At 37.8% G+C, this 16,097-nt stretch overlaps 1 protein-coding gene across 1 annotated transcript in view; it reads right to left on the reverse strand.

Annotated features, from left to right (window-relative positions):
* The window catches only part of PDZRN4 (PDZ domain containing ring finger 4), a 143,788-nt gene extending 136,554 nt beyond the window's left edge, over positions 1-7,234 (reverse strand). Inside the window, exon 1 of the mRNA XM_011936101.1 lies at positions 6,892-7,234. Coding sequence (XP_011791491.1) covers positions 6,892-6,960 — 69 coding nt within the window. The 5' untranslated portion in view covers positions 6,961-7,234. The remainder of the gene's footprint in view (positions 1-6,891) is intronic.
* Between the last annotated feature and the right edge of the window lie 8,863 nt (positions 7,235-16,097).

Consider the following 16,097-nt stretch of genomic DNA (forward strand, 5'->3'; position numbering starts at 1 on the left):
TTCCTCAAAGGTCTTTAAAAGGAACATTCCAGCTAAATGTACATCTTCTATTTTTTAATCACTATATTATCATCACTCTGAACATCATAGCTCAAGATGTAAAATCAACTTATCTTACTTTTAAAGGGAAGATAGTGATAACTTTCATTTTTCATATTCACAATTTTAAATAACTTTGCATTTAACAAAAAGGGCCAAGAAAAGCTTTAATCCAATGATAGCGTAACTTCATTTTTGATAATCTGTCATATCTCAAGTTCTTGAAAGTGCTGTCAATCTTTTTCTTTTAATTCACCACTTTTTGGATTATTTTTCTACTGAAATGATCATCACCAGGTTAGGCTCTCCAGTAAGCCAATGCTGAGATTATAGTGATTATAATGCAGTGTGCAAGATGTTTACTAAGGAGTATTCCCTTTGTGGAAGGGACAGGAAGGAACCAGGATTGGGCAAGAGGACTGAACTCTGAGGACCAATACCAGCTACAGGGAGCTCTTGAGCTCAAATTGCCTTTCAGAGTGTCCCAAGTAAGGTTTGGGGCAGAAGATGGCCAGACCTGTATATACTTGCATCAATCCATCATTGGATATGGGCCTCCCAGGAAGGGGAATGATATCGGGTGAGGGACTTTCTGCAGCTAAGACAGTTACAGTGGAGCCGACAGTTAAAGGCTTTTGCTGACAGCACGTCCAGCAGCTAGAGCAAGTCTGTTCTAAAGAGGCATCTGACTAGCACATAGCATATTTTCAAATCCAAAGACACTTGGTTCTTATTATACACGCTAATGCAATTGACCACAGTAGCCACTCCGATTTTAAATCTCTCTCCTCTTGACTTCCATAACTTTCTGCTCATTTTCCTTCCCACTCTGTAATAATGTCAGTCTTTTCCTTTTCTTTCTTCTTATTGGCCTGTTTCTCAGTGCTTATACCTCTCCTCACTTTTTGGTTCTCCCTTACTTGTCACATCTGCCTGGGTGATCTCATCCAACAGACACATATATGCCAAGTTTTAGTTTTGAATATTCACTCTTCCACTGACCCTGGACATTGCTTAGATATCCTGCAAATGAAATCAATAATCTCCTCTTCCTTTTCAGAACACACTTCCCTTCTTTTATTTCTTCTCTCTGTAAACTTCGTGACATCAACTCACTCTCAAGAGACAGATACCTATTGAAATTACCTCCTAGTAGGCCTCACTTTTGTTCTCCTTTTATATTCTTTTGACCACTAACTTAGCCTTTTCAGCAGCCTCCTCATTGGTTTCCCTTGTTGTCGTCCTGCTGTAGTGCACCATCCCCAAATCAAGCCTAATTGTCCCCAAATACACACCATAACCAAATCCGCAATTGAACTCTTATCACAGTTATCTTTCTCCTAAAAAAATGAACAGAAAATTGGAACATGGGAAATTCTTTAGGGTCTGTCTTGAGCACTTTCAGGCCACATCCAGGGAGTCTGCCTCCTACTTTAGCATTTAGCAACACCTATTGCTTATAGTTTCCAATCCCCAATCCATTGACATCTACTGCCTGTTTGTCACCTCCATGGGCTTTTTAAAAACGCTTTCATCATTTTAGTTTCTTCTCCCTTCTTCTTCTCCCCAACTCCCCAAGCCCCTATCATGCTGAGCAGCACCTTTGCATTTCCATAGCTGTCTGTCAATACCTCTGTTGATTCAATATTTAGCACATTAAATTGAACATTCTCTGCTTATGCCTTTCTTATGCTACCAGACTGTGCATTTCTCAAAAGCAAGGATTATCCCATGGCGAAGTTCAGAGCTTGGCACATATTAAGCAATCAGAGCTTACCCAAAGTTTTTGAACTGAACCACATGTCCAGAGTTTAAGATATCTGCTGGGTGGTTGACAAAAGCAAGCCATTTTTATGGTGCGTCTTCACTTGTTATTCTGATATTAAGGAACAGACACCTCATTCTAGCAAATAAAATGGAGGTTTATCATAGGAAGGTGTTGGAACTGGGGGGAAAAAAGCCATTCTGAGAACCTGCTGTTTATTTAGCCTTTCTCATGACCCACCTGCCTCATTTCTTAGATGTCTCTGATTCTCTTGGTAGATCAGATCCTCACAGATACGGTGGAACACAAACCCCCAAAGTCCCCCACCAACATTCCTTTCTATCCTTGCCCCATTACTAGTGCCCTACTTCCCAATATAAATTTCTGAGACTGAAAAAACCTAACTGAACCCTCAACTTGATGCACCAAGTGGTGGTCCCTGGTTTAATCAGCTGTTAGGTATAGAGTGGAGGGGAAGGCAGAGTGATATGGTCCTTAGCCAGCAGCTGTGGATGGGGTAGTTTAATTCTAAAGAGGCTGCAGATGAGCAGGGGATCCTGGTGAGTCCTAATGACTGTCTGCTGTGAGAATGAAGGTGAAAGGACAAACAAGCACCTGGCCTGCCCTCCAGATGCTTATAATTCACTCAGACATAATTGACTATAATACCAGGCAGGCAAACATGAAAAGGAGTCCAAAGGTGGGAGAGATTAATTTTTTTACAAAAGAACAGTAATTGCAGAAATCTTTCTGCACAAGGAGACACTCAAATAACCAGTGATATAAGAAAATAGTGGCAGAGATGAATATAAGGTGTCTTCCACAGAGGCTGAAGAAATGGAACTAAGTTACAAGGGGGGTCCAAATTGGGAGGCTGACCTTAAGAGAATAGCAAAAAATAGAGCCTGGAGCAATTACAAATTGCATTAGAGGAAGAATAGGAAGAGAGACAATTGGAAAGAAACTTAGAAGCAGCTCAAGAGGGCCTTGAAAACTGGAATAAGAAATGTTTACTTCATTTTATAGTAATTGGGAGCCATTAAACATTTTCTAGAAAATTATTCCAACAGCAGCCATCAGGGTGGACTGACACAATGACAAAATCTAAGAGGGAAAATTCTTATCATGGTATCAGAGAGAGTTAATAAAAGGAGTTGTGATTGTGGGAAGGCAGGAATTGATGCTGGGAATGTGCACAAATAAAAGAGCCAGGGAAGCCACTGTGTGGGTGGAGAAGGCAGAAGTGGCCCTTTTCATTCAGTGGTTTTGAGTTTTGTTGAAAGCAAAAGGGAGGGTGAGACCTTCACTGGCACTAAGGAACGTGGGAAAAGGATAAAGTTTGGGGGAAGAAGTTAAGAGACTATGAGTAGGGGTTACATAGTATGAGATAAAATAAATATCTGAAAGATCTAGGACAGCACCCAGAGAAGGGAGATTATATGAGATCCAAGAAACATTCTAGAATAGAGGAGACTTTAGCATATTTAAAAGCTATGGGAAGCGATCCTGTAACTCTTTCTTGGTATATTGTGAGGATTAAATAAGATGATGCTTAGGGAAAAGTGCTTAGCACAGTGTCTAGAATATTCTAAGTCCTCACTGTCAGCTGCTTTCAATACTGTTACTTTTAATGCAGGTTCTGTTTCAGTTTCCGTTACTAATTCACAGATGCAGGTGGTGGGGAGACCTCTTAGCTATGCCAAACCATTCAAATTAACAAATGAACTCTCTGTTGTGCTACAGTATCCACTTAGAAGAGAACAACAGTCACAGCAGTGACATTGCCTAAAAACTAGTGCTATTCTACTTCTGGTTTTCCTGAGATTGAAGGCAAATTACTTTCTTTACCCTGATACGGGAAGTGAATAAGAACAGAATCTTGCATATCACAATATAATATTTAAATGAAATCCTATAAACAGCTTTTTGTTAACAGTATGGTCTTCTAAATATTTGCTCCCAATTTTAACACATTACGGAACACCAATGAATATCCCATCAATAATCGCCATAACGTAATCAAAAAGTTACATTGGATTCATGTGTGAAAAAAACAAGCTTTAACGTCATTAGATTTAAGTATTATTATATAATCTTCCTCAGAAATAAATCTGTTATTAGGCCAGAAATACCTAACAAGCTATTGTAGCTCTCTTGGTCCAGAAGGGTATTTAATCAAATTAATAAGAAACAGGCAGTTCAGTCTGTGTCAACAGAAGGACATTGTTCCCATTACCCATTTATTAATTCATAAGAGGTTAATAAATAACTTACTTTGAATAAAATAAATCACTGCAGATAAAAACTGTGTCCCAGGCACAAACAAAAGTTAATAGATGTGTAAAGACGCATGAAAACTGAATGATGTGAAGGTTACTGGATCTACCCAAACCCCAGATTCTTGCATCTGTGTGCATACTGGAGCCTGATTGGCCCAACTCCAGTTGAAAATAATTTTCTTGAGGTGACATTCCATCTCTTGTGCCAACTGAAAGTCTTAGCTCCTCCAGAGGAGCAAAAATATCAACAAAATATAAACTTGACCTCATTTCACACTTAAGCGCACCATTCTGATTGTTTTACTAGACTCCTCAGCGAGCACATTAGGTTTGTTTACTGCAGTTATAAACCACAAACTGCATTCTATGTGTCCTGTATTATCAGGTCACTAAATCTAGAAAGAAAACGTGGAAAAGTTCAATATCATAATGATTTTATTATAAAGAAATAAACATTGTTGCTGTTGATCATATGTTTCGTAATCGATGCTAATCTTAAATTTTCACATCTCCTGGTAAACTTTATTTTGCCTTAGCTCATAAGGAATAGTAACAAAAGAAACAAAAAGGCAAATGATCTGAGAATTACAATTCTTTAAATAAATATGATTTGGGCAATCAGGTGTTAGTGTATGTGCCAGCAAGTTTATTTTAACACACAGCTAGAAATAGGCTTCCAATCGCAAGTCACTTTTGTAAATAGTATCCTCTCTTATGGGGGAAGCTATGTGCCCTCCTGAACACCTGGTTAAGAACATGTTCACTTTCATGTGTGCTCTGAGCTGCCTTTCCTCCAAATAAAAATAGAAACTAGTTTGTAGCACCACACGGGGCTCCAGCGTATTATATGAGCCTATCACTGGTTTCCTTTGATATCTTATCTATTCCATTAACTCAATAAAATAGAAGGCAAAGCTGGGGACAAATTGCAGGAGGGCTCCCCTTGGAAAACACATGCAAGACCTTTAAGCTGGGGCTTTAGCTTATCTAATAAAAGCCAGTTAAAGGAAGCTAATACTTCATTTTTCACCCCCTTTATTAAAGATCATAAGTACTGCAACTCAGGAGTAGAGAAAATAAAATAAATATATGGATGAGAACAGGTAGAGGCAATAAAGAGCATGGCTTATCTATTTTCTCAAGATTTAGGCAGCACTTGAAGGCAAAACTCACAGACAAGCATTTTTAAAATCTATAACAAAGGCTCCTGCTTCTTAGCAAATACAGTAGTCCTTTCTGGCTGCAGTAATCCTGCTGGATTTCTTAGTAGAATATAAACAGCTTAACCTAGGCATAATCAGGGAGGATGCCACCTACCACTCTTTCCATATTATCCTTTTATATAAATTTAGTAATCCAGAGAGAAAAAAAAAAAAAAAAAAGATTGATGAATCCACTCCTCTGCTCCTCCACCACCCAAAGAGAAACAATACTAGAACTCAAACTCTAACAACCAAACTAAAGGAAAGTGTTCCACCTAGAGACTGTTTTCATGAGTCAAAGTGGATGAGAGCTCATCTAGGAAATGAATATTATTTTAGCCTATCCTTGCAAGTTTGTACTAAAAAATGAAGCAAAAGGTATTGCCCCTGGTGTAATTAACAATGTTAATTTTCTTTTTCCTCTCTATGGTGATAAAGCAGTCATTTTTATATTTAATTAATGCAGAGGATCATTTTGGAAACTGGCTAATGAGCCTCTGATCACATTACCATGAAAATGTGCATTAACATTGCAACTGAGGAGGCTGTTTCATGTGTAGCAAATCCACTTTGTAATTAGCCCACTGTGAAATGAATCACGTCAGGGGGAAATCTGAGGGAGCCAGTAGTTAGTGGGTACTTGGCTACTGCTGTGCCATGGGCCACCAACAGCCAAGCATCGTATTTCATCAGCAATCTTGTCTAAGAACAAATGTAATACTGTGTCACCTTTGGGACAAACTGCAAGAAGGGAGAAATAAACTTTGTTTTGCTAGATAAGAAATTTGAACTTGAGCATACACTGCCAGGGGAACCTCCCCCAATAAAACAGTAAGTTAAGAAAATTCTGTTAAAACTATAAGGGCTCAGGATCTAGTTTTCTTATTTGTATTCTGAAAAGCCCTCGGATACACATAAAAGAGACATCTAAATTTATACACTTTTTTCTAGGTCACCTACAGTTGTTTTCATAAGCTCTCAAAATTAATTTCTAGTGCTAAACAAACAAAAACCTTATATAAAGGAGCCAAGAACAAGTGGTAAGAGAATTTCTTTATCTTCTTGTTCAGTCAGGACAGAGCATATATATTTTTTTCTCATGTAATACAAAATTGCTAGGTCTTCCTCTTAAACCAAAGCACAAATTCTCAATTCATCCAATAATTTCCTCTGGCTAACAAGATTTGGCAGGAAACTTCTCCTGTCTATTGAAAATAACAGAGATCATAGACTTATTAAACCCCAGTATTTATGCAGACAATGATACAATTGATTTTCAAATGTCAACAGTATTCCAAAATGAAAGAGGTATCTCAAAATATTACAGACATGGATCTCAGTGCTACTCCTGTTATGTGACTGACATCTTGGCAGTAGATACACAAAATGTTAAAAAGAATCCCACAGGAAGTCATCTGAAGGGGGAGTGGCAAGGAAGCTGAAAACTGCCACCCAAAACCAAAATTAAAAGCCCCAAACCAGCAAGTCTGCCCTCAATTCTGAAATGTACTGAAAGAAAAAATAAAGCTAGCCAGAATTCATTTACCATCTTACAGACAAACACAAAGCCTGGCTCTTAGTTGCTGGTATCAGACCCTGCACTCACCTGGGAAACTTCATACAGCAGTTTGTAGTGTTCCTCTCTTTTCTGAAAAGTGCACAAATTGCAGCCCATTCTAAGAAGCAGAGAGAGAGAGCAAATCTTCTAATTTCCCCAGAACTGAAAGGCAAGTGAACTGAAAGGGAATCACCCTCCAGACTTGACTACTGTTTTTCATCAGTCACTTCAGTCCAGAAACACAGACAAACCGCTGTTAGCTGGAAGCGTAAGCCAGAGTGGTGTGTAGCAGCATGCTCTTCTTCGCTTTCCCTAAGTATCTTGTACTCACGGATACACACACAGAGTTTCCAGTCAGTTCATGGCAACACTCCCCCGTCTCTGCATCAGTGCACATGACTACACAGATTCCAGCTCATGAATATTAATAGTGCCTCATTGATTATTTATGACAGAACATGTTAGCAGGGAGGGGTGTCATAGCTGCTGCTGATGACAGATGAATATTCACTAATTAAGAAGCAAATGTAGTGTGGTTAAACAAAATTCACTTGTGTCAATACCATCTCTGTTTATTAAGGATAGAGGGGTTGCACATAGGGCATTAAAAAAAACATACACTTAATTTCTCCATTGATATAAGCTTTTAATATGGGAATAAGAAATTCAGAAACAGAAATATACTTAGTTTACATCTCCACGCTCTGCAACAACAAGAAGAGATATTTTTAGCATTATTAAACCTAGGGGAAAATGAGTAGGGATAATTCTTTACATTTATAAAATAAACACAGAAGCAAAGGAAAATTTAATGGGTGATATAGAAAAGGAAGAGAAGGCAGAGGGGTATCATTGAGTTTTAATTCTGATACTACAAAAATCACTGAATAGTTCATATGTAAAGACCATTACTTACAAAGGAGGAAATAAGGGATATTCTCTTAATTCTAAAGAATATTTGGCAAGTATTAGCAGTTGATAGTTGTACAGATAATTAATATTTTAATTAGATAATGAAGGCCCATCTATTGAGTATATATGTGTAGCATATAATGCATGTAGATCTATATTCAAAAAGTAGATCAATACAATGCCTTTTCTAAGAAAAATTTCAAATGCCTATAGTATTTATGCTAATTTTATTAAAGTCATATATAATATTTTAGAAAGCTGATACTGGCAATATTTAAACTTGAATGTAATGCACAGTGACTCCATTTATGATTCCATATTTAGAGTTCATTGTGATCAAAGGTGAATAGAGACTTAAAAACTAAGCTTAGATGTTTAGATAATAGAAGTAATGCATTTAATTTCACACTCTTGCAAATACATGTGTTGTATTGCAAGCTGGCAGCTTTTGTCCCTTAAAGCTATACTACAAACAACTAAAGCAGATAAGAAAAGAAAATTCCTTTTGTTACCACACTGACTTATCCACAACCTCTGCTAATTAAGAAGTATGTTCCTGTTTCAGCACATCTCTAAACTGGACAGGATAACAGGTGGGTTCCAAAGCAAAAATAATTACTTGGAAACTGATGACTCTGGTTAGGAATTACACTGCATCTTGAGAGTTTTAATTGCTCATCACTGACGTATAGTTACTTTTGGGGGTCCAATTTCCTAAAAGTGCTTTGTCACATGTTTAGAATCGATAACAGAAAATGATTCTAATGAGCACTAATTGTTAACAAATTGGCTTTGCAACTAGCAACACCTCAACACCAGCAAGTAGCAAGGAGATGAACAATCATCTGGTGCTTATCAGTTGTTTCCCTTGGGATGTAATAATCCGATTTTCTGGGCCTAATTTCACCTAACGGCCTGGACGAAAGCCAAGCTGAGAGACCTACATGAAAGTGGCATCATAATTGGTAACAGTGTGTGTGAAAAAAGTTCTCCAGGACTTCTGGCAAATTATAAACCACTTGTAGGAGATATTAGTGTTAGGACTTGATTCCTTTATGGAAAGAATGTTTTCAGAAAGGTCTTTGAGGTGGACTTTATAAAAATTAATGGTGGCCACGAACATAAGCAATCTCCTTCTCAGGTGCAGCTGTAAAACATACATGTCTGATACTTTTGAAAGTTTTAACTTCTCTAAGCCTCTATATCACTTCCCATGAAGTATTTTCATGCTGGAGTTCACACCCTCAAAGCAAACATTGACTATTTCTTTGAAGGATTCTACATTGCTGAGTTGTGAAAGAATTATTGATTCTCAGATGTTCATACTCTGTATTTTATTTTATTTTTTGAGACAGAGTCTTGCTCTGTTGCCCAGGATGGAGTGCAGTGGAGAAATTTCGGCTCACTGGAAACTCTGCCTCCCAGGTTCAAGTGATTCTCCTGCCTGAGCCTCCTGAGTAGCTGGGATTACAGGCATGTGCCACCACGCCTGGCTAATTTTTCTATTTTTAGTAGAGATGGGGTTTCACTGTGTCAGCCAGGATGATCTCGATCTCCTGACCTCGTGATCTGCCTGCTTCGGCCTCCCAAAGTGCTGGGATTACAGGCATGAGCCAATGCACCCAGCCCATACTCTGTATTTTTTAAAAAGTCAGATCAAGGAATTAGAGTGCAGTAAGGCAAGGATGGCTCACCCTTCTATCAATGAAAATGTTTGCTTTCTCCACTGATAAAACTCTCTTGTGTGATAGGTTTTGAAAGCCAGATTTAATTATCAAAGCTGTTTCTTATTGGAGCTTTCTTCTCTTTAAATGCAGTTTGCATTTAAAGAACAATTAAACAATCATAGCTTTAAAAATATTTTCTTACTTATCAAAAAGTAAAGAATGAATATTCTAGGGAAGTAAGCAAGTTCAAAGAGAAGCTCATCCTTCAGCAGCTCCTCCTGGCTGTTTCCTTTATTTATTCTTAGTCCGTCTTCTTGTGTTTCTATCTCAGGAAGCAAGAGCAGCTTTTCCAGTCATTTATCAAATGCTGCCCTTGGCCCATTTACCCTGGAGAGATTCCACCTTCTGCTTCTAATGGACTCATCCTATAGAACTGAAGATTGACTTGGAAAAGGAAGATTCATAATTCCAGAGTTCTCTAAATTTCATTAGACTATGAGGGTTAAGTTTTCCAATAACTAAGTGGCTAAATCTTGCATTGGAGCATAAAGTTTGAAGTAAACAGGGACAAAAACATTCATTTGAACACTGCCCTGAAAATGCAAATAGAGCAGATATTATTTGTCTTGAGCAATGATAATACGGGATAAAAAATAAGTAGGAAATGAAGGACTATCTTTCCAAGTATCCTTAGAAAATAAACTCATCAAAATGTAAAAACATATGTCATATGTGTATTTCAAGATATAGTTACTTATTTTAAATGCCTTTAATTTGTGTGAGTTTACTCCACACAAATGCATTGACATTCAAAATAGGACACATTTGTCAAGATCTAGACTGACGTATAACAGGCTAAACTGGCAAATGAGAGGAAGAAATCCAACATTTTTCTTGCTTTTTTCTGTATAAACTGTACTATGGAGTAGCTAAAGAGTAGATGAGAGGGAGTTTCTCTTTATAGAATTATTCTGACTAATAATTGAAGAATAAATGATAGACTGTCATGCCAACAGTCCTTAATTCATTCAAGGATCTAAGTACTGTGAATGAATGGTGTCTAGCACAACACACTCACACATGCACAGGAGATAAGTGTACATTATATGCCACCTGAGACAGAAAAATTGCACAGCCCTTAAATTAGCCTTTCCAAATGTGAGCAAATGTCAGTGAATGCAGGGGACAGAGGAGCATATTAAGCTACACCATGGGGATGCAATCAGCTAAATTCAGACTGTGAGCTACATAGACAGGTACGTATTCCAGTTTCAGAAAGAAAAAGAGAAGACGAAGAGGAAGTCTATAGATTTAAAAAGATTTTAATAACAATAAAAAGTCATTACTCTATATTTTCACATATACATATAATTTGGTTGATAAAATTCTAAATAAAAGTAGAAAAATAATTACCAAAAATTTCGGGATGGTGGTTACTCTTTAGGAAGGGACACCAGAAAGTTTCATCATGGCCAGCAAAGTTCTAACTCCTGATAGGGGCAGTAGTTTTCCTAGGTGGTCACATGAGGATTCATTAAACTGACATTTGTTATTGGTGTTTTCCATATTTTTGCTATATTTAACAATAAGACTTAAAAAAGACTAATTTACAAAAGAAGCTGTGCCTATGTCTCATCCCTGGCTGCCAATGTAGTACATAATTGTGCCCCTTACCAAGAGAGGAATAGAAAACCCAACTGTGCCCACTCTGAATCACCAAGCCCATTGAGCCTGTGACTGCTGTCATACATTTCAGACGATGGCTTGCTTATGCCTTTTGCAATGACGCCAGTGTTCTTTTCCTGTGCCAGTGTGGAAGTTCCGTACATAACTCCGGTTGATTACCCTCTCTTTACCCTTGCCCCTGTCACGTGCAGACCTTCCAACTCTGCCTACCACCTACCTTGATATGTGGCTTACAAATTTCTTTTCTAGTCCCAATCCTGAATTCGTTTCAGGAGATACTTATGCGCTTTTGAATATTAGTAGACATGTAGCCGCCTAATATTTTCTGCAGTTAAATACCTTATACGTAATCATAAAGACAAAGAACCTGAGGCCCAGAGACACCGTGACTTGCGGATGGTCAACCTGGGTAAAGAAATCTGAACTCAGTTTTCCAGTGACAAATTCTGTGGTGGAATTCAATCTCTAACATCCTGAGCTGTCTCTCTTGTAGAGGAAGCTAGAGCTACACCAACATATCTTTATTTGATGATTGAGGAAACGGAGGATAGCCGTTGAAAGTGCTGAAATTAAAGAAAATAAAAGAGAATAAATGTTCAAAGACAGTCATACCTTAAAATAAGGGGAGTGGCTTGTGGTTAAAAATGTAAACTTTATGTATTAAAATGCTGAAAATTTTTGAATGTCACAGGTAAATATCTTTAATCAGCTAATGTCCCACAGTAATCAGTAATTAGGAGATGTACCCGAACACGTACTAGGATGACCAGCTTATCTTCATGTGCCTGGGACTTTGTTGGTTTTGGCAATTGAAGTTTCAAATCCGGAATTCCTTAGTTCTGCACAAACCGGTCATTTGAATACAAGATTCTGTTTTCAGGATCCAGCAAAGCTGAACTGCTGTATACACATGTACATCTCCCTACCTGTGCTCCAGATGTTACCTCATCCTGCTTATTTTTTGGAAACCCCATAAATTAAACTATCCACACCGTAGTCCAGTTTTAAGGCTCCTTCTTCCTTGTTCTCATCAGCTAGCAGTAACTTCTTCAACTTCTGAATTCTTGGTGCATTTTATCCTTACCTATTTGAAAGCACAAATTACTTCTCCTTCACATCATTTTTAGATGCATGCTTTACCTCTCTTATTGGACTATAAGACATGTAAGAGCACCATTAACATTTAATTGATCTTTGAGCCCCCAAAACTCCTAGCATTGTACCTTTCACATTCTGTGCATTTAATAAACATATATTGAATTAATGAGTGTAATTGGGAGATGAAAGCATATCTGAGTTGGGCAAAGTGACATAAATTTATGTTTGTAATACACATTAGCAAGGACTAATTGCTATATGACATTTTCCCCCATAGGATTGCTTCAAGAATATTAAAGAACATTCTTAATATTCAAGAATATTAGGTTAAAAGACTGAAAGGCCATGAGCATAAACCATTTTTAATTTGATTCAAATCCATAAATATAAATTTGAAAGTCTATGAAAGAAAAACATCTATGACAGGTATATAAATAAGTACTGTATGATTCAAATGTGCTTTGTCAGCTGTGTATTTATGTGTATATACTATCTGTACATTTAAATTGACATTCTGCTCTACATATCAGCAAATTATTCACTTATTTATTTCAAAAATATTTACTGTGTATTCATCATATGTCTGGTGGTATATGAATACCAGATTTTTGTAGTTGTATATCATCTCATTTAATTTTCACTATATCTCTGAGGTAAATATGTCAGATATTATCCTTTATTTATTAATACAGAAATCATTAGATGTTGAGATTTCTAATGCTGCAAAACCTAGAACTGTTGTCTTCTGACTCTAATCTAGTTTTATTTTTAACAGCACTGTGCAACATTAACTAACAGCATGAATTTAGAAAGATGCTTCTGCTAATAGTTCCCATGTGTCATCCCCTCCTTGGTTATAGCTCAAGAGATCAATGTGTAAGCAAGCATCCTTTCCGCACTGTGTTCACTAGTTGAACATCTTCAATTTGCATTTACAGTCATTGCTTGCAGAATGAAGAGTGCCTCACCAACTTATGAACTCCCAAGAGTTGTCACAAACATTATTAGACTAGACCCCAGTGGAAAGAAAGGGCATGAGATTTCAAAGAAGAGGACTAGGTTTCTCATCTGTACCTTGTCACTGTCACCTGTATGGGCTTGTACAACTTACACGCTCTGAGATAATACTTACTTTACAGGCTGACTCTGAAGACGAAATAAGGTAACAAACCTGAGACAGGATTCATGAGCTATGAAGTATTCTGTCCTATTGGTGTGCTGGTTAAGCATGAGTTCTGGGGTCAGTGTGCCCTGGGTCAAGTCTCAGTTTCCCTGATCTCTATTGATGTAATGTGGGAAAAGTCATTATTATTTTCTCAATCTTCTGTGTTTCTTGGTTTCTCATCTCTAAAACGGGGATAATAATAGCACCTACTATATAGTTATTGCAAGAGATGAAGTTGCTGTGATGATAGTATGTGTCAAGTACATATGTGCCAAATCCTTGTTGGCCATTAGCAATCACAGGACTAAGTATAATGATAATGATGACCTTCATTTTCAATTTCCAAGTTGATACGGTTTGGATCTGTGTCCCCACCCAAATCTCATGTCAAATTGTAATGCCCAGTGTTGGAGGTGGGGCCTAGTGTGAGGTGATTAGATTGTGGGGGCAGATCCTTCATTAATGGCTTACCACCATCTCCGTGGCAATGTTCTCCTGAGAGAGTCCTCACAAGATCTGGTTGTTTAAAAGCACGTAGCTTTTAAACACAAGTGGTGGCACCACTCCCATCTTGCTCCAGCTCTTGCCATGTGAGATGCCTCGTTCCCCCTTTGCTTTCAGTCATGATTGAAAGTTCTCTGCAGCCACCACAGAAGCAGAAGCCTCTATGCTTCCTGTACAGCCTGCATAACTGTGAGCCAATTCAACCTCTTTTCTTTATAGATTACCCAGTCTCAAGTATTTCTTTATAGCAATGTGAAAACAGACTAATACATAATTTATCTTTACAATTTTTGTCATGTTACATCTCTATTACATTGTTTGAAATTTTATAATTCTGTCCACCTTGTTTGCCGTTGTACACTGTGCTAGTCATTCAACAACTTCTAAAAGGCTTTTTGTTTCCTAGTTCTTTATATAACAGAAATAGTTACACAGAAGTACTCATTGTGTAAATGTGATGTGCGCGCACACACACACACATGCCCCTATTTCTTTTCTACGTAAAGAATGTAATACATTCAGATTAATAATTATGATGTTCTGTCTCTCTTTCTTTCTTTCTTCTCTTCCTTTATTCGTCTTTCTTTCTTTCTCTCTCTCTCTTTCTTTTTTTTTTTAGAGTCTCACTCTGTACCAGGCTGGAGTGAAGTGGCATGATCTCGGCTCACTGCAACCTCTGCCTCCCAGATTCAAGTGATTCTCCTGCCTAAACCTCCCAAGTAGCTGGGACTACAGGCACACACTACCACACCCAGCTAATTTTTATATTTTTAGTAGAGATGGGGGTTTCACCACATTGGCCAGGATGGTCTCGATCTCTCGATCTCATGATCCACCCACCTTGGCCTCCCAAAGTGCTGGGATTATAGGTGTGAGCCACTGCTCCTGGCCTATTTATTTCTTTTAATGCACAATGTGTAAATAAGGCAGACATAAGTGTACTAGAAACCAACAATGGCATCTGAAGCAAGATTTCAGGCAATCATAAAACAGGGAGTCCAGTGATATTTCTTTGAGGTCTATTCACGATTACTAATCTAGCCCAGTATAAAGTTGGCTTTCTTTATTTGATCATATAGAGGCCAAGGTACCATGTTTGGATAATGTCACACCATTCAGCAACATCACAGGTATTATGTAGGGTTTCCACTGAATGCTATTATCACTATTTTTAGTTCTGCGAAAGTGGTCTAGTGAATCTCAGTACAAACTTTCATTCAACCATATTTATTGAATAGTACTATGAGTACAGCATAGTGATAATACCTAGACATTTTAAAAAATAAGAGATAACACTTATTTAGTACATTTTGTATGCCATTTCCAGCGCTATGTGGTATTAATTGTATTTAATTCCCACATTAACACTCTGAGATGTGCACTATTAATGTCTCCTCTTTGCATGGGCAGTAAATAGGTCACATGAGTAGTAAATGAGGGAGCCAGGATTCAAACCCCAACAATCTGCATCTACTACTTAACCAGTACTTTCCATTGCCTGTCACTCAGATACAGTCATCATTACGACAAATTCCTAGAGGGCCAGAAGAAGGAATTCTGGTGATGCTCACAGCACACTGAGATGTAAGGATTTCCCCAAGGGCCAGAATCGTAGTCTAAAATTAACTTGCAGGTTCCATGTTGTGTCCTCAAGCATGGCTACATAAAATAGATTGAATAAAACCTAACCAATTTCATAATCTTACTCCACTCCACTGGTGGTGGGGTTTTGCTGCATTGACTATGTACTGACAACTGTAGAATATTTTTCCTTCTTGGTAGTTATTATGGTAGGCAATATATGGGCTGACATTAGGGCAAGTCATTTTACATCTCCGTTTTAAGAAATAATCAACAGCTACTTAAGGCAGGTAAATTTGGAGGTTTTGGAGAAAAGTAAAGGTAGAGATTTACTGATGACTCTAAATATAAATCTCCAGACTTAATTTCCCAATTTCAGACCCATCGATTCATTGACTACTGACATTTCCATTGGGACTATTCAAAACGTATTAAGTTCTACTTACCAAAACTTAACTCATGGTTCTCTTCCCCCATAACTGCTTCTCTACACGTTCTCCATATCACAGAATGGCCTGACATTCCCAGGTGCTCAAGTTTGAGGTTTGAGCAATTGCCCTGGCTCTTCCATCTCCCCACACCTAGTGACAAGGCCCTGTCAATCTGAACTGCACAGTGTCTCCTTCCTTCGTTTCATCCTG

Source organism: Colobus angolensis, unplaced genomic scaffold (assembly GCF_000951035.1).
Source record: "Colobus angolensis palliatus isolate OR3802 unplaced genomic scaffold, Cang.pa_1.0 Scaffold150, whole genome shotgun sequence".
Lineage (NCBI taxonomy): Eukaryota > Metazoa > Chordata > Mammalia > Primates > Cercopithecidae > Colobus > Colobus angolensis.